This window comes from Elephantulus edwardii, unplaced genomic scaffold (genome assembly GCF_000299155.1).
Source record: "Elephantulus edwardii isolate Elephantulus edwardi_28Jun2011 unplaced genomic scaffold, EleEdw1.0 scaffold00056, whole genome shotgun sequence".
Classification (NCBI taxonomy): domain Eukaryota; kingdom Metazoa; phylum Chordata; class Mammalia; order Macroscelidea; family Macroscelididae; genus Elephantulus; species Elephantulus edwardii.
This window is the reverse complement of record NW_006399806.1, coordinates 9,717,668-9,736,259: the sequence shown is the minus strand read 5'-3', so window position 1 is coordinate 9,736,259 and position 18,592 is coordinate 9,717,668. Positions and strand designations below refer to the sequence as shown.

General features: G+C 39.8%; 1 protein-coding gene across 1 annotated transcript in view; it reads left to right on the top strand.

The window, feature by feature from the left end:
* ARHGAP42 (Rho GTPase activating protein 42) overlaps positions 1 to 18,592 on the top strand; it is a 403,816-nt gene that overhangs the window by 368,136 nt on the left and 17,088 nt on the right. The window contains exons 13-21 of the mRNA XM_006887325.1: positions 4,528 to 4,590; positions 6,004 to 6,078; positions 6,992 to 7,076; positions 8,195 to 8,253; positions 9,460 to 9,565; positions 10,367 to 10,526; positions 12,030 to 12,174; positions 13,656 to 14,036; positions 14,396 to 14,552. Coding sequence (XP_006887387.1) covers positions 4,528 to 4,590; positions 6,004 to 6,078; positions 6,992 to 7,076; positions 8,195 to 8,253; positions 9,460 to 9,565; positions 10,367 to 10,526; positions 12,030 to 12,174; positions 13,656 to 14,036; positions 14,396 to 14,552 — 1,231 coding nt within the window. The remainder of the gene's footprint in view (positions 1 to 4,527; positions 4,591 to 6,003; positions 6,079 to 6,991; positions 7,077 to 8,194; positions 8,254 to 9,459; positions 9,566 to 10,366; positions 10,527 to 12,029; positions 12,175 to 13,655; positions 14,037 to 14,395; positions 14,553 to 18,592) is intronic.

Below are 18,592 nucleotides of genomic sequence, written 5' to 3'. Positions count from 1 at the left end.
TCTGCACTGTGGAGTCTTCTGTAATCTTTCAAGTAATAGCAAAGGATTTTCCAAGGAAGTGAAATGAAAGTACAGGGTAGGAGAGGGTTTTTTTGAGTGGGTTGTTGTTGTTTTTTCCACCCACATAGTACATTCTGAGCTAATTGGCAGTATTGCTCATAGTCATTGAAAGAGAGTGAAGGACAGACCCATGGAACACAGGAGACAGTGGCATCCGTGGAATGATCTGATAATCAGACTCTGAAGATTTTGTTCTATGCAATGACCGTGGCATTCTAGTTTGTTTAGTAGACTAAGACTTCTTGGGTCAAGAGGGACCCGTTTTTGGGAAGAGACACCATGCTTGGAATAGTAGGAGGTCATTGCAAAGAGTGAAAGATCCTCAACAAGATGGGTTGACACAGTGACTACAGCAGTGGGATTAAGCATCGCAGAATGGTGAGGATGGCACAGTATAGACCAAGGTTCCCATTGGTTGTTCATAGAATCTCTGTGAGTTCGAGAACCTCAGCCGTACTGAACAATGATAAATTGAAAGTCTCTGCTCAATATTCTAGTAAGCCTTCAAGCTTGCTTATTGCTGTTTTTCTAAAAAAAAAAAAGAAAAAAGAGAAGGATACTTAGGAAAGAAATTTTGCTTTTATATAATTGTATCCATTCATTTTGCCAATGGCAATGTGTACTGACATTTGTAAAAATTTAAACCATTTTCTCTTTTAATAAATCTTTTTACTGAAAAACCTAGCAATGGGATCTCAAAAACAAGCAACATAAATGTTAAGAATGCATATAAAAACTTGATTGTCTTGTTTTTTAGCTTAATTTTTTTTTGTTGTTAAAAATGGACAATAATAGTTAATTCCTCTCCTCTCCTTCACCCCTGTTTCTTATACCCATCAAAAAAAGTACATGAATGTCATATAACCTTATGCTTGACATTTTAGTTTACTGGAAGGTAGTAGTCATTTCATGGTGTCAGTTATTCTCTTGTAAAACAAGGTTGGAGGTCACAAGGTGGAATGCTCAGTGAATAGCTGAAAAGTACTTGGTTCAAATTCACCCAGAGGTGCCTTGGCAAACAAGCCTGGCTGTCTTCTTCTTACAGGGCACAGCCTTGAAAATGCTATAGGGTAGAAAATAGTTCTGCCACATACAGATGAGGCCAACTTCTGTCAGGACCCACTCACCAACTTTAGCAAGAAGAGTTTATGCTCATGGGAGAAAAACAGGGCCATCTCATGCATGTGATTTGCAGCCTCTTAAAAGCCCCTAGAGGGTCAGCTTTGGTTCCAACTTGATGACAGTGAGTTGAGTTGTTGTTGAGTTTATAGTCAGTGACTGCTATTTGATCTTTTTAAACAAGACTATTTTTCGCATAAAACTAGTTCTCACTCACTCACATATTGCCATCAATGCTAAACCAAGTCATAGTTGAATTTTTATTGGATTTCTGAGGCAGCAAATCACCTGGAAGAGATTGCCCATCATTCTTCAGCAGAGCTGCTGGTGAGTTAACAGCAAGCCTCTCTGTGGATTAGGCTACCAGACTACTTCATACTGGTTAAAACTACATAAAAACAGAATGAATGAATTCTTCATTCTTACATGTTGAGTTACCCGAAATATTCCTGAGTTCTGGTCACTTGACTCAAGGCATTAGGAGAACAAAAAAATAAACCACTCCTATTGTTTGCAGTATATGTTTTAGTTTTTTTATTTTTATGTTTTCAAATCAATTTATTTTTTAAAAAAATTTCAAGAATACAACTTAATATAAATGTGTGTGTGTATAGATGTAAATATAGATAAAAATATAGATGTATGTTGTCATATACTTTTCAGTCAGAACCAACTCAGAGTTGACCTTCTAGTGGGTTTTCAGAGGCAGTAAATTGCACGGGAGTTGATTTCCCATCTTTCTACAGTGGAGCAGCTGGTGGATTCAAACCATGTGCCTCTGAGCCAGCAAGATAGCTCTTTACTACTAAGCCGCCTATATATGTAATATAAAACAATTTATATATACTTGATATTTTTTAAAGCCTTTCCAGAGACAAGTCATCATTGGTAATTTTTACTTTGAAAAAATAAAATTATGTCTTATTCACATAAATATATTTACATATAAAAGTATATTTGTATATTTAGATTTATATTTTTATTATCATTATTATGTACCATAAAGTTGAGGAACCAACCCATAGCTGACCCTCCTCCCGCAGGTTTTCAGAAGCAGATTAATTGCACAGGAGAAGATTGCCCATCCTTTTCCTGCTGTATATACATTTTGATATATATATAAAACAGTCATGGAATCTAGAGAATCAAAATAACAGTTTCTTCATTCTGCCCCCTTACTGTTTATCAACCATTCGTGTTCATGTTTTTAGAGTCTAGGCCAGCACAAATATGAATACTCTCACATTTTTGCCTTTCTTAAGTGAGAATATGTAGTAAATATCCTTCCAGGTCAATTCCTCTAGTTTTTCTGGCCTTTAATTTCTTCGACTTTTTCTCTTTGTTCATTATTAATGTAGGATTCTGTGTCTAGGATTTCTTCAGTGGTTAGTCTGATAATGGCACCGCATTTTGACTTTTTGGCCAATTTTTATTTCTTTTGTTTGTAAGTCTGTTGAATTCTATGAATATGTTGACTTTACCATCTTTCCATAGAAGCCAGTTTTAGATTTTTCATTATTTGATCTGTCTTCCTGTATTACTACTTCCGCAACTCAGCTCATTGCTGTTGAGTTGGAACTGGCTCTTAATTGACCCCTTCAGCAGGTTTTTGAGGCTGAAAATTACCCAGGAAAAGATGATCTGTCTTCCATGGAACTGTTGATGGATCAACCACCCCTGGGTTAGCACACAAATCCCAGCAGACTGCACCACTGGGGCTCCCTATTATTACTGCAGAACAGATAGATAATCTGAGATGCTGGGCTGCACGAAGAGGAATGTGGCATCAGAATTGGTGGAAGAGTCATCAACAACCTGCATTATGCAGGTGACACAACCCTGCTTGCTGAAACTGAGGAGGACCTGAAGCGCTTGCTGCAGAAGGTCAAGGACTGCAGTCTCCTATATGGATTGAAGCTCAACATCAAGAAAACAAAGATTCTCACCACTGGACCAATTGGAAGCATCACTATGGATGGTGAAGAGATTGAGATAGTTAACAGTTTTAGTTTACTTGGCTCCACAGTCAGCACTCTTGGTAACAGCACCCAGGAAATCAAGAGACGAATTGCATTGGCAAAGTTGGCTGTGAGGGACCTCTCAAGAGTACTGAAGAGCAACGATGTCAGGCTGGAGACTAAGGTGCACCTGATCTGGGCTATGGTATTCACAATTACGTGCTATGCACCAGAGAGTTGGACAGTGAATAGGGTTGATAGAGAATTGATGCCTTTGAGCTGTGGTGCTGGAGAAGAGTGTTGAATATACCATGGACTGCTAGGAGAACAAACAGGTTTGTCCTGGAGAGGGTGAAGTCGGGGTGTTCTTTGGTGTCAAGGGTTCTGAAGCTTCGTCTGACATATTTTGGGCATGTTGCAAGGAGGGACTGGTCCTTGGAGAGGGACATCATGTTTGGCAGAGTGGAGGGGCAGCGAAGGAGAGGAAGACCTTTGGTGAGATGGATCAATTCTGTGACTGGAGCAGTGGGAATAAGTACATTTGAGATGGCTAGGTTGGCACAGGATAGAACGGCATTTAGAGCTCTTGTACATGGGGTCACTATGAGTCGCAAGTGACTCGATGGCACATAACAACCACCACCACCACCACAGGTTATAAAGTTTTTAAACTATTTAAAAATATCGATCATAATTCAAAAAGATGAGTTTTTGTCTGAGTGTCGTGTAGTATTTTTAAGTTAAAGGCTTTATTTAACTAGTAGTTAAATTTGATCTGACCTCACAACCTTTAGGAATCTAGGACAGATTAAAAACAAAGAAAAGAGCAACCATGGACATAAATCTGTTTCATAATTTAAGGTCTGTGGATTCACGGAACATGCTTGGAATTATTTGGAATATGATCACTGAATGCAATGGAGAGGTCTTAGAAGCAGGGCTACTGAGCTTAAAAGAGAACAAAGTCAAGTGCTTAGTAGCCCTGTGAATTGTCTTTAGCTTTTAAAGTTTTGTACCTACTTCATAATGTTCAGAGTCACATGGAAAAGGATATGTGAACAACTTCTTAATGGAATAGTCCATGTGCAGTAAAATACTGTTACTATTCTGTTTGCATCTGTCATCTGGGAAAATGTGCAGTTGAAGGATAAGGCTAATTTTAGGAAAATGGTTGGGAACTCTGTAGCTTATTTACTTTCTGGGTTGGAGCTGTGCTCTTAAGGAGATTGATGTAACCTCCCTCCACAAAGTAAAATTGTAGACTCTGTTAAAAGTGTTCCATAAATTCAGGAACATTCTCTGTTCCATTTAAGTGATGGTACAACAGAGCCAAATGAAGTATGAGTGTAAGATCAGCTGAAATCATAATGTGACTTTCTTTTCTTTTTAGTGTACTTAAATGAAGCAGGGTTCAACTTTGTGAGAAAATGCATTCAAGCCGTGGAAACAAGAGGTTAGTGTGGTGTGACAAGAATGTTTTTATGGTTTCTCAACCTGGGTATTGTGTTCTAGACTTATAAAATGAGTATGTATCTAATCATTAATGTGGGAGTCTAAGAATTCTGTGAATTTTACAAATATGTAAATAGTTGTTCTTCGAAGTCTAATTTGCCAAAAATCGTACTTCATTTGTATTTCATTCTTTTTTTCTGGGGTGGGGGGAGGTATTTCCACTGATTGTTTTTTTTGCTTTTTTTTTTTTTCATTTTATATGAGTTTATTTTAAAAATTCGAATACATTGCTTTTGAGAAAATATTCTTTCACTTTCTCTCACCCCCCCATCAAATTGTACAACCCCATGATTAGTCTCCCTCCCCCTGCACATCCTCATCTCCCCGCTTCCACCCTCTCCCACCCCTCTTGGATCCTTATACTCATTCTCCTTTTCATTATTCTTTAATTCTTCCTCACTTCACTTCTTTTTGACCGATGCCTGTTTTTTTATTGTTTATTTTATTTCAAGCATCAGAGAGATGAATACAGTTCCCAGGGAGCTTGCCCCTCCCCGTCCTTTCATTCCTGTTTTGTTCCCCTCATTGATTTCAGCCACTCTCTGTTTCTGTACTTTTTCTCACTCTAGTCATGATCTCTGTGTTGAAGCTCATTCCATTTGCCTGCTAGATCCTGTGAATTCTGGAGATCCTTATCTAAGTAATTTCTAGTCTTTGGCTTTGGCGCTCTGATCTTAAATTTTGGAACTACCTTTTAAAAGTTTTAATAATTTGTGCAGATTGCTTAAATTCTTCAGTGATGATGTTGTTAGGGGCTATTGAGCTGGGTCTGACTCATAGTGACCCTGTGGACAACAGTAGAAACCCTACCCAATCCGGTGCCGTCATCACAAGACCTGCTGTGCTCACACCTGTTGTTGGAGTCCTGTAGCCAAGGATTAAAGCACCGACCTGTGTATCAGAGCAATACATAGTAGTCTCACGGTGGTACACATAAGGAAGCTGTCTCTTAGTGAGGTTAGGCGTCTCTTGCTTTGGAGCTGATGGGGTCCAGCTCTTTGGAGGACTTGCTTCAGCAAGCAGTCGCCAGTGATTCTAAGGAAAGCAGAAGAGGATGCAGAGTTCTGAGCAGCCCTCTTCATCTGGGATGCTTTTTCATATTCAAATAAAGGAGAAGAGGCAGGTGTGCTTTACTACTTTGAAGATCCTCAAAGACTTTCTGATCACTCTCAGGTGTCTGATGTGAGGAATGTTATGTCTGATGTGTGTTTCCAAGCTAAGTTAGCTGAAGTTAGACTGTAAAATTGGATGCGTCTCATTCAAATTCTACATAGCCATATGTCTGTGTTTTTAACATTCTGTTATAAGAAAGCTGTGTCTCAAGTCATTTTCTTACTGTTTTCATTTCCATTAGGCATCACCATTTTAGGCCTCTACCGAATAGGAGGCGTCAACTCCAAGGTCCAGAAATTCATGAACACCATATTTTGTAAGTCTTGAGTGAAGATCATTACTTCATTAAGCTTTTTTATTCTAATAATCCAAAACCAGAGGTGTCTTTGAGATGTAGACCATTATTTATCTTTTAAGTATTTCCAAATGATATTTAAAATGAGTGTGTGTGTGTGTGTGTGTGTGTGTTTGTATTCTGTCTTTAGTCCTGTTTTATAGATGAATAATTAGAATTTGAAGTAAGGCTTTTTAATTACTTTTTTTTTAAGTTTGGAGACATTAAATTTTTTTAGACTTTGTCTCCTGTATCCTTTGATTAGCTAGAAGCAAGGTGCAATATATTTAATATAAGAACACAGATGCTGGAATCCCCTTGCATGGCTTAGACTCCTAGCTTGGCCACCAAAAAGTTTTGTGAAGTTAGAGGATTTGTTCAACTTCTTTGTGCCTCGGTCTCATTTCTAAAATGGGATGACTGAGGATTGGATGCATCAATTTAACCTTTAAAAAAACAGATAGCTAACAAAAAGCCATCTGTACATGCTTTAGAAGCCCGCCAGGCACTAAATTAAGCAACAATCAGCTATTATTCGTAAAACCTATTTGAGGTCTAGTATCAGAGTAACAAAGTCTGTAGGGAGTCTCACTATTAAGCCAAAGTCTATGCCTCTCAGGTGGTTCAGATCCACAAGCAGCTCCACAGCCTCCTCGTACGTGATTAACTGCCTCAGAGGATCAGCTATGAATTGGTCTGAACTCAGCGTCCTGAGAAGATGAGCCAAGCCAGCTCCACACCAGCTCACATCAGCAGCCACCCTGCCATTAGCTGTCTTAGCATCCTAAGAGATAAATGCCTTTCTCTTAATGCACACATGTTGGCTTTTTCTTTATTAATGGCATGTATCGTGTTTGGAATTGCACATTTCATACTTGTTTCTTATTCTTTCTAGCTCCGAAATCCCCTCCTGATATTGATATTGATATTGAACTATGGGACAATAAGACTATAACAAGTGGGCTGAAAAACTACCTCAGGTGAGAGGGGTTTAACTCCTGTTACTTGACCAGGAGTTTGTTTTTTGTTTTGTGTTTTTTTTAATACTAGTTTATTTACGAAATTCGAACACAGTATTTTCCATATTAAAATTTTCCAATTTCCCTCACCCCTCCCTCATATACAACTCCATGATTAATCCCCCCTCCTCCTGCACACCTTCATCCCTCTGCTTCCACTTCCCTCCCCAATGGATCCTCGTATTCAATCTACAATAATGGTTTTATGCAGTATTTGTCCTTGTGGGACTGCCTTAGTTCACTCAGCGTAACACTCTCTGGTCCCACCAAAGTTAGGTAATAATTTACAAAATCATTGCTCCTGTGTGCTGCATAGTATTCCATTGTGTGAATGTGCCATAACTTCCCAATCCATTTGATTGTGGTTGAACATCTGAGCTGTTTCCATGTTCTTGAGATCATGAATAATGCTGCTATGAACATTGGTGTACAAGTCTACATTTGTGCCTCAGTTCTCAGGGTTTATTCCACTACTAGGCCGTGAGTTCTTACACACCTTCTTTGGGTAGTGATCACATGATTTGGCAAACTTCACTGTGTATCTCAATTTCAGCCCAGACTTCACTGTGTTATTTCAATTTGTTACCTTTCAGTGAAATGGCACAAGGAGGTAACATATTTGTTTAGTGTCCTGGGACTTAATACTTTGTGATTCCAAATATAACCTGAAAAAGTGCCAGTATTTTATGAGAATTGAATAATATCTTCTATTTCATATGTTAAACTTTGTATCAGATTTTCCACATATTTTTAAAAAATAACATACTGAATGTTAAACTTTTTTTTTTTTAAAATGGACTTCACATGTGTGCACATGCATACAACTGAGAAGGGTTTATTCCTGTCATCCAGTGGTTTTTACAGAGAAAACACTTGTTACACAACCTTCCCCTTTACTATATTGGGGCAAGTTGTGACAAAAGGTGACATCGAGGATGTTAAGGTGTTAGGCATACCTGGAGCTTCCCCCAGCTTAGACTCTTTTCATACTACCTGCATAATCACTCAGTTCCTAAAGCCTTGAATGCTAAGACACAGGAGAGACTGCCATTTTACAATGCACTTCCTTCCTCTGCCAGGTGTCTTGCTGAACCACTGATGACTTACAAATTGCACAAAGATTTCATTGTTGCTGTTAGTAAGTATGCTGGCTTTGAAAGCATTATACCTGCTCTCCTGTTATACTGTGTATTTGGCAAATATGCAAATTCCAACCAGCTAACTAATCTTTTTCTCCATTGTGCTTCAGAAACTACCTGATAGTCTTAAATTATATGCTTTTGGTAACTAAATAGCACATAACAAATTACAGAATTAAGTAAACTAGTACTTCATAAGGCCTATAAGCGTTCCATAGCGTTGTGAACATGACCTTTGTCATTGGCCACATGTCTTGCTTATTACAGATGTTTTGCTTTTATTTTGTTTTGCTTTTTATGTGTATTTTGGCGAAGTGTTGTAGAAAACAAAATGGTTATAGTATTAAGGTTGTGCTAATGTGATTATAAAGAGTTTGAAGGGATAGTTCTAATTTCATTTTACTTGACTGACAAGTATCAGTTTCTCGCAAGAACAGCTCTGTGATGAAATAGACAAGACTACACATATAGGTAAGGAAGAGAGCTCTGGGGGCATAGTCTGTATTTATGCCTTTAACCCAAAGACAGCACTTCTCTGGGGATTTGCATCCAACAGCAACTCCACAGGAGAAAGATGCACAATCTCCTCCCAAGAGATTTACAGCCTCTTAAAACTCCCTGGGGGGTCAACAACAATGAGTTGAGACAGGTATAGGTGTAGATTATAGGAATGGGTTAGGTAATGTATTACTTTTCAGATTTCTCCCTCTCAGTGCTTCTTCGGTGATAGATGTGGGCTTAAAATCTCCTGGGCTGATGTTTGCATCATAAAGCTGACACATTAGAAATGTTCCTTTTTGTCTTTAAGTCTGTGCTATGAGGGGAGCCATGCCTGCTTCCTAGGGTCACTTGGAGGTTTCAGTAAGATTACTCTTACTAAAGTAGCTGGTGGATTAAGCATTCAGTAACAGTTGCTGAGGTCACTCACATGTGAAAGATTTGATCATGTCATCATCTGCCCAGTGATGTGTTTGCTTCTGAGTTCAGTTGTTAAGAGCACAGATCTAGATTAACGGATCAACCATGGAACAATTGAGTAAACCTCAGAGAATCATAGTAGCAACACTACTACGTGAAGCACAGTGTTTATCAGATGTGATGAAAATGATCTTAGTGTTTTGATGTTAATGTTTACATATGCAAATTAATGAAATGAAGACTCTAGCATTTGTTCCTTCCCTTCCCGCCCACCCCTAATTTTACAGAATCTGATGACCAGAACTACAGAGTGGAAGCGGTACATGCATTGGTGCACAAATTACCAGAGAAAAACCGAGAGATGCTGGACATCTTAATAAAGCACCTGGTCAAGTAATTCCCTAATTTTATTTTTGTTTAACCACTTGATCAATTGTTAAACTTGCTCATGCCTTTTTAAAACGTGTGATGGTGCAAGGATTGTCATTGTAATTGAAGCCCATCTAATGATAGGTGGTATAATTAATTTTTAAAGTTATGTCTGTCTGTCTGTGTGAATATGTACATATATATATGTTTATGGTAGATAGTTTCCTCCTTTGTAGCTTTAAAATGTGGATATCAACTTGGAAATATATGAAATAGCACATAATATTTTCAAATTATTTTACTTACATTATAAATGCGAAGTATGGAGAACAGTAATTTCTCTTTTTTAGAATCAGGAGCTTTCCCCAGATCAAATTTCCACCAAAAGCATTAGTTCCCTGTGTTAATTTTTAGTTTGTTTTGGTCTTTGAAAATTTCTTGTGTTTTTTTTGTAAGTTTGTAACATCTTTTTAGACTATTGCCACTTTAGTTAATTATTGGTAACCAATACTAGTTCTTATGGGAAACTTAGTCTGTATTGGCATATTAGTCTGTATTGGCATATTTTACATTTTTCTTATGTCACAAATTAGATGGAAGAATATTTCATGCTTCTTCTTCTTGTTGCTGTTAAGTGTCATTGAGTTGTGGACAACTCATAGAGACCCAATGAATGAAAGTCCTGAACACCCATAGCTATCATCATTTTTCCAAGTTAATAGAGTGTTCAGAGGCAAGCTATTTCGGAAGTGGATGCCACTCCTGCTTCCAATCATATGTGTTAAGCATTAATATTAAGATATTATTACTGCTCATTCTTTGCAGAGTATCACTACATAGTCAACAGAATCTTATGACTGTCTCAAACCTTGGAGTCATATTTGGCCCAACTCTGATGAGAGCACAGGAAGAAACCGTAGCTGCTATGATGAATATTAAATTTCAGAATATAGTGGTTGAAATCCTGATTGAGCACTATGAAAAGGTAGGCTGACTTCTCCTGAAGAAGTGTCAAAATTGTCAAAAAGGAATTTTACATTGATACCATTAATGAGCATTTACATTGTGTTCACAGATTTCTATTAAATGTTGGCCTTTTTAGTTTTATGTAAGTTACTTCTTCATTATAACTTTTTCCTTTTCTCAGAATCCTCCAAGTATGATTTTCCCTTTTTTTTTTTACATCATTTGTTTCAAAAAGTTCTTTCCTCACATTTATGTAGCCAGTTTAGTATTTACATTCATGGAAGACTTTAACATAATGTAACCAAATCTATTTTTACCTCCTTTTGTTATGTCTCAGGAAGTAGGCTTTTATGGTAGACATTATATTATCAATTAAATAAAAGAAGAAAATACAGGAGACAGAATCTTGAGGTCCTTTTTATATAGATTCTCTAGAGTTTCTTTAAAAGTTGTTGCTGTTAGCTGACGTCAAGGGACCCTGTGAACAGCAGATCCAAACCTTGCTGTATCCATCATCATCCTCACAGTCTCCACCTGCTTAAAGCTATTGTTGCAGGCATCTTGTCAGTTCATCCCATTGAGTATCTTCTCTTTTTCACTGACCCTCTAAATAATGAGGAAAATGAGAAAGCCAGATTGATTGGATTATTAAACAAATGACACCATTTAGGATCTGATCATTTGTGATCAATTTGGGTCTAGTGTAGTCCCTTGGAGAGATTGAGTTTCTCCTCTTATCCCCCTGTCACTCCCTAGTGTCAGCAGAAGAATGTTCTTCATGCCTGTTAAAGGCTATGAGATGGCTCTGTATTGTAGCCATGCCTGCACCTCCACCAGCAGTTCGTCACCTCCTTTGACAGCTCAGAGCCAACAATATGGCAGCACCTTCTCTAGAGAACTGATGCAAGATGAGCTTCTTTCCCACAGGCTTACAGAACTTGAAAGGATAAAGAAAGCATTGTAAGAATAAGAACCAGTGTGCTTTGCCTTGTACCTTTGTTCTTTATTTGAGAGGTTTCCTTGAAATTATTGGAAATCTTTTCAATTTCACTTGTACCAGGAGTAGTGGAGTAAAAGCAAAAAGAAAAGGTTGGGGGGGACCCAAAGAAATAAAACCATGAATGGAAAAGAAATTTGTACCTTGCTCTAGCACTTGTATTTTTCTGGATTGAGTAGCTCTAACTGTGCTGTAGATTAAGTAGCATCTAGAGGAAGCTCTGGTGGCCTAGTGGCAAGAAGCTGCGCTGCAATCGTGAAGGCACAGTGTTTGAGGCCACCAGCTGTTCTATGGAAGAAGGATGGGCAAATCTCCTCCCGTGCCATCATTTGCTTCTGAAAACCCATCTTAGAGTCAACTATGGGTTAGTTCTGACTTTATGGTATACAAAACCAACAATTAGAATATAATTAGTAACCTTCATAATTTATTTCAGGAGATAATTAGTAACCTTCATAATTTATTTCAGGATGGTGATGGTAATCTCTGCCTTTGAGTGACCTCCCCCATTTTCTTTCTGTGCAGATTTTTCATACAGCTCCAGACCCCAGCATTCCCCTTCCGCAGCCCCAGTCTCGATCCGGATCCCGGAGAACAAGGGCAATCTGTCTCTCCACTGGTTCTCGGAAGCCCCGAGGGCGATATACGCCCTGCTTGGCTGAACCAGATAGTAAGTGTGCCTGGCCTTAGAGAGGCGCTTTCCACCTTCTGTAATTCAGCCTTACCTTGCCTGATGGGAAGTTAGGTAGAAAAGGAATATGAGCCTCCCTCCCACCAGCCAACCCCCTTCCCTAACATAGCTTTTGTCAGGAGCGTTGCAAGGTTCCTTGGGCAAGCAAATTCATTATTGCTACAAAGGCAGGTAGGAAAAAAACAAACAAAAAAACCCACAACAAAAACCAACCTGTTTTCTCAAAGCCCCTTTTCTGTAGCTGTGATTAAGTACACTGGGTGCTACTTTGTAGTAGGTACTGTCCTATTGTGGAAGTGGTAGAGAAGAAAGCAAGAAAAGGTCTCGCTGAAGCAGTCATTTTCTTTCATCCTTTCACATTATGTTCTTAAAGCCTCGTCTCTTGGCTATCAAAGGAAAGAAAGAAAAAGAAAAGTTACACAGCACATTATCACTGACTTACTATTCTGAACCAGGCCCCAGGGTGACGTGGGTCCGAGCCTGAGCTCATGATGTGTAATAAACTGTGACCATGCTCACTTCAAGCTCCCATTGTTCCCCTACTGGGGACAGTGTTTAATAGAGACAGAATATATAAATTTTTACCTTAGATAGGTTGGGCAGCACATTTTATTACTATAGTTTCTCTACTTTTCCCCCCATCACGCTTTCTTTCAAGAACATTAAAAAATATACTCTATTATTTAACTGGTTTCTCGCTTGCTTATTCTCAGCAGGGCAAGGGGGGAAAAATTGCCCTCTTTGAAAATTATGAGCAGCTTTTAATTTGCTGCTGCAGTTTACCAGGGTCCCTGGATGAAGGGCGCTCCTGTGCATTGTAATTCAGATTCAACTAAGACCAGAAAAGCAAGAGAAGACAGAAATATGTCTTTAATATACCCCCTTCCCATTGACTCTTTTTCTTTTTTGGACAAAAATATACGCAGCCATGCACCATTTCAACGATTCCTACATGACATTGATTATAATCTTCCAAGTTGTGCAGCCATCTCAACGTCCTTCTCCAACTCACTTTCCCTCTTGTACATCTTGAAATTTTGGTCAAATTCAAGACAGTCTGCTAATGCTTCAGGAACTAAGAGGACTGCGTGAAGGCAGGGTGCATCTAAAATTATTCCTGCATTAAATCTACTCCAAAGCTGTTGACTTCAGGAGTGACGCTCCAGGACAGAGTAGCTGCCCTTTAGGGTTTCTGAGGCTGTCGGTCAGTCTTTATGAGGAACAAACCTTCCTAGGTTAATATTGGCAGAGGGGGAGCATACTTTTTCCAAGCTCACATACATATTTGAAAGCCTTTCTCTAGTACTAAGGACCCCTTTCCATACTAGATGAAGAACTTTCTCCACATTGGGTTAGGTGGCCACAGTGAGCTGGAAAGCAGGAGTTTGGTGGTGATGCTATGAACACCTACGATGTTATGGAGGACTGTTGCCTTTCTCTCTCCTTCCCCTGCTCGTCAGGTGACTCCTACAGCAGCAGTCCTGACAGTACGCCTATGGGCAGCATCGAGTCACTGTCTTCTCACTCCTCTGAACAAAACAGCACCCCGAAGTTGACCTCCTGCCAGCCCAGAGACAAGCCTGGAGGGATCCCCTGGATTGCAACCCCATCATCAGCCAATGGACAAAAAAGCCTTGGTCTCTGGACCCCTAGCCCTGAGTCGAGTTCTAGAGAAGATACAACCAAGACAGACGCAGAGTCTGATTGTCAGAGTGTAGCCTCGGCCACCAATGCAGGGGAGGCCTCCCCACCCATAGACCTGGTCAAGAAAGGACCCTATGGACTAGCGGCACTCAAAAGATCCTCCGCTTCCTCACTTCGATCAATCTCTGCCACTGAAGGTAAGCCAGCGTGGCGCTTGTGCGAGGGCTTATTGTCCTGGTGTCACTGGCTTGATTATTCAGCGTGATTAAGCAGGAAAAAAACGTGAAATGGTGAGGGAACTACTGATGCTTATCTGCTTTGTTCCTGAGCTTGGATTTTTCAGACCCCTGTGCGCTGTGACTTTTTACCTGGATCTTTCCATCTCTGTTAGGTGATGTCTTTGTAATTGTGGTAGATTGTGATCTCTCTCAGTGATGGGCGGCTGTGTTCAAAGAACATTCTGTACCTTCCCATTGGGCTCTGAGAAAAATGCTTCCTTTTGTTATGCGCAGGACTGTGTTATTGCCTTTATTTTGTCTAATGGCTTTCTTTTTAGGAAGCAAGAGCTACAGTGGATCCATTCAAAGCTTAACTTCCCTAGGCTCCAAAGAGATGCCCAAAGCCCCACCAAATCCAGACCTGCCTCCGAAAACATGCAGGAGGTTAAGGGTAGACAACACCTCAAGCAATGGCTACCAGCGACCTGGTTCGGTGTAAGTATCAAAGTGTCTGTCATGCTCATACCTCCCTAGGCGTAAAGGAAGGTCCAGTGTTCACAGGAGCTCTCAGCAGGCCCAAAACAGAATGTCTCATCTGTAGGTTTTACTCCTGTAGGACTTTCACCCCTTTTACAAATCATATGAAAATTAGAGCAGGTTTAGGATATGGGAACAATCTCATGCAAGCACTTTCCTCAGAAATAGAACTGTAGCAAATATGTGATACCATAGTTAAGGCCTTTGAAAGTTAAAGTCTTTCTGTAAAAGCTGAACATTCTCATCTCATCTCATCTCAGCCAAAGACTTCACTGAGCAGATTCTGTCAGCCGGAATCCTGCCTCTCCTCTTTACCTGACCTACACAGGAACAAGTTGTTCAAAGTTCAGCTACTGCGTACCTTGTAAAGCTTAGTTTTCTCACCTCTGCTCCTCAGTTTCCCTACCATTACTTGGTGATTTAAGCAGGTGCTGGTGTAATATGTCATGTCACAGGCCAACCCAAAAGGTCAGCAGGTGGAATCTAGCAGCCACACCATGGGAGAAAGAAAGACTGACTGTCTTTTCACATAAAGATTTACGGTTTCAGAAACTCGATAGAAGATCAGTTTGAGTTAGAACCAATTTAACAACAGTAGATTTGATTTGTTGGTTTTTTTGAGGTTAGATTTTTTTTTTTTAGGTTTTTTTGGGGGGGTTTTGGTTTGTTTCGGAGTGGAGAACGAGAATGTAAAAGACCAAAGATATCATTTCTGTTTAAATGACCTAGAAGAAAGAGCATATAGGAGTGACAGGGTGGGGAGTCGGGGGTTGTGAAAACCTGGATATTAGCAAGCAAAATCCAAAGAGGAAAATTTCTCTCTTTAGTTGCCCTTTTCTTACATTTGCTAAGCCTCTCCTAACTACATTATGGCCTTCTGCTGGGTTCCTTTCTGTGTTAGAATAATCTACCGTTTACTCCCTGATTCACTCTTTGCCATGTGTTGTAATCAGCTCAGCAGACCTTCCATTTGGACTTGGAGGTGGTAAATTACATAGGAGATTGTCTGTTTCCCATAGAACAAAGAGCTGGTGGATAGGAATCCACAGAGAGACATAGGCTTTGGGTTAACAATGGAACTCCCTACAGACTATGCCACCATTAATATATCACATTTTAGAGATGATGAAGATGATGGTATTTAGAAGTTTTAATCATCTGCATGTATAATGGGTTTTGTTTTTAGATGCCATCAAGTTGACTATATGAGTCTTACTCATAGTTATTGTTGTTATTGTTATGTGCCATCAAGTCACCTGCGACTCATAGCGACCCTGTGTACAACAGCTCTAAACCCTGCTCTGTCCGATGCCTGTCTCACTGTCTCCGACATACCTATCCCTATTAGCCTAGTCACTGAATCAGTCCACCTCATAGAGGGTCTTCTTCTCCTGTTCTGTTCCTCCACCCTCCCAAGCATGATGTCCCTCTCCAAGGACTGGTCACTCACTGCAACATGTGCAAAGTATGTCCGACAAAGTTTCAGAATCTTTGCCTCCAAGGAGCACCCTGGTTTAACCCTCTCGAGGACGAACCTGTTCGTTTTCTTAGCAGTCAATGGTATTCAGTACTCTTCTTCAACACCATAGCTCAAAGGCATCAGTTCTCCTTCTATCATTCCTAGTCATTGTCCAGCTCTCTGATGCTTAGCAAGTGACTGCAAAGACCGTGGCCTGTATCAGGCACAATTTAGTCTCCAGAGTGATATCATTGCTCTTGAGTACTTTAGAGAGGTCCCTAACAGCAGACTTTCTCATTGCAATACATCTTTTAATTTCCTGGCTGCTGGTGCCAAGAGTGTTGACTGTGGAGCCAAGCAAATCAAAGCTGTTAACAATCTCATTTTCTTCACCATGTATCATGATGCTACCAATTGGCCCAGTAGTGAGCATCTTTGTTTTCTTGATTTCTCAATCCATATTGAGTTGGAAACAGAGAAGAAAGATCAATAGTTGTAAAACATGCAGTTGGTGACAGAAATGAAGCTGGAGCTAGAATGATTGAATTTTGCACAATAAACAATTTATTCACTTCAGATACATTTTACAAGAAACATAAACACAGGTTATACACATGGATTTCACCTGATGGTATGCACAGGAATTAGATTGGTTACATCTGTGGAAAAAACTGCCAGAGAAGCTCAATATCCTCTGCAAAAACTAGGCCAGGAGCTGATTGTGGAACAGACCACCAACTACTCATATGCAATTCAAGCTACAGCTAAGGAAAATTAAATCAAGTCCAGAGATCCAAAATATGGCCTTGAATCTATCCCACCTGAATTTCAAAACCATCTCAGGAACATGTTTGAGGCCTTGAACAGCAGTGAGTGAAGACCAGATAAGTTGTGGGAGGATATCCAGAGTACCATCCAGGAAGAGTGCAAAAGGTCATTACAAAGACAGAGGAGGAAGACAGGACCAAAATGCATGTCAGAAGAGACTCTGAATATTGCAGAGTACTGAAAAGCCAAAGCAGAGGAAAGAAATCAGGATATTAAAGAGCTGAACAGAAGATTTCAAAAGGCAGCTCGGAATGACAAAGTTAAAGTATTACGATGAAATGTGGAAAGAACTGGAGTCAGAAAATCAAAAGGGCTGAACTCACTCAGCATTTCCTAAACTGAAGGAACTGAAGAACAAATTCTAACCTCGAGTTGCAATACTTTGGGCAGAATAGCAAATGATCCAGGAAGTATGAAAAGAAGATGGAAAGAGTAATTTTACCAAAAGGAATTGGCAGACACAGAAGAATTTCATGAAACAACATATGGTAATGAAGGAAGAAGTTCAAGCTGCTTTGAAGGAATTGGCAAAAAAATAAGGCTCCAGTAATTGATGATATACCATTGTATTTCAGCTAACAGATGCTGCTCTAGGTGTGCTCATCAAGTTGTGCCATGAAATCTGGAGAGCAACCACTTGGCCAACTGACTGGAAGAGATCTATATTTGTTCCCATTCCAAAGAAAGGTGATCCAACAGAGTGTGGAAACTATCGGACAGTATCATTGATATCACATGCAAGCAAGATTCTGCTAAAGATTATCCAAAAACGACTGGAACAGCACAACAGACAACTGCCTGAAGTGCAGTCTGGGTTTAGAAGGTGTCATGGTACTAGGGATATTGTAGCTAATGTTAAATGTATCTTGGCTTAAAGCAGGGAGTACCAGAGGAATGTCTGTTTCATTGATTATGCAAAGGCATTTTACTGTGTGGATCACAACAAACTGTAGCTAACTCTGAGAAGAATGGGAATCCCAGAATACTTGATCATGCTAATGTGAAACCTATACTTGGACCGGGAGGCAGTCATCAGCATAGAGCAAGGAAACACTGCATGGTTCAAAATTGGGAAGGGTGTACGCCAGAGCTGCATCCTATCTCCATACCTTTTCAATCTATATGCAGAACAGATTATCCGGGAGGCTGGGCTGTATGAAGAGAAATGTGGCTTCAGGATTGGAGGAAGATTCATCAACAATCTGCATTATGCAGATGACACACCCTCCTTGCTGAAACTGAAGAGGAATTGAAGTGCTTGCTGCAGAAGGTCAAAGACTGCAGCCTCAGTATGAATTGAGGCTCAATATCAAGCCAATGGACAGTTCTCTAACTTTGACTTTGTTCTTTGTCAGTTACCCCATGATCCTTTTGACTGTAATGATATCCTGGCATTTTAATTATTCATTGATGCCCAAAGTTTGACTTAAATAGTCACTGTCTAAATGCATTCATATTTTTTCTTTGACAAGCACTTTTTTGGTTTCAGACTGTCCAATAAAAGTTGTCTCTCTTGATCAGAAATTAAGCTATCAGGCAGTAGTCAGAACAGAGCAGGGTAACACTGTATGGTTCAAAATTGGGAAGGGTGTACGCCAGGGATGCATCCTGTCCCCATACCTTTTCAACATGTATGCAGAGCAGATTATCCGAGAGGCTGGGCTCTATGAGGAGAATTGTGGCATCAGGATTGGTGGAAGGTCTATTAACA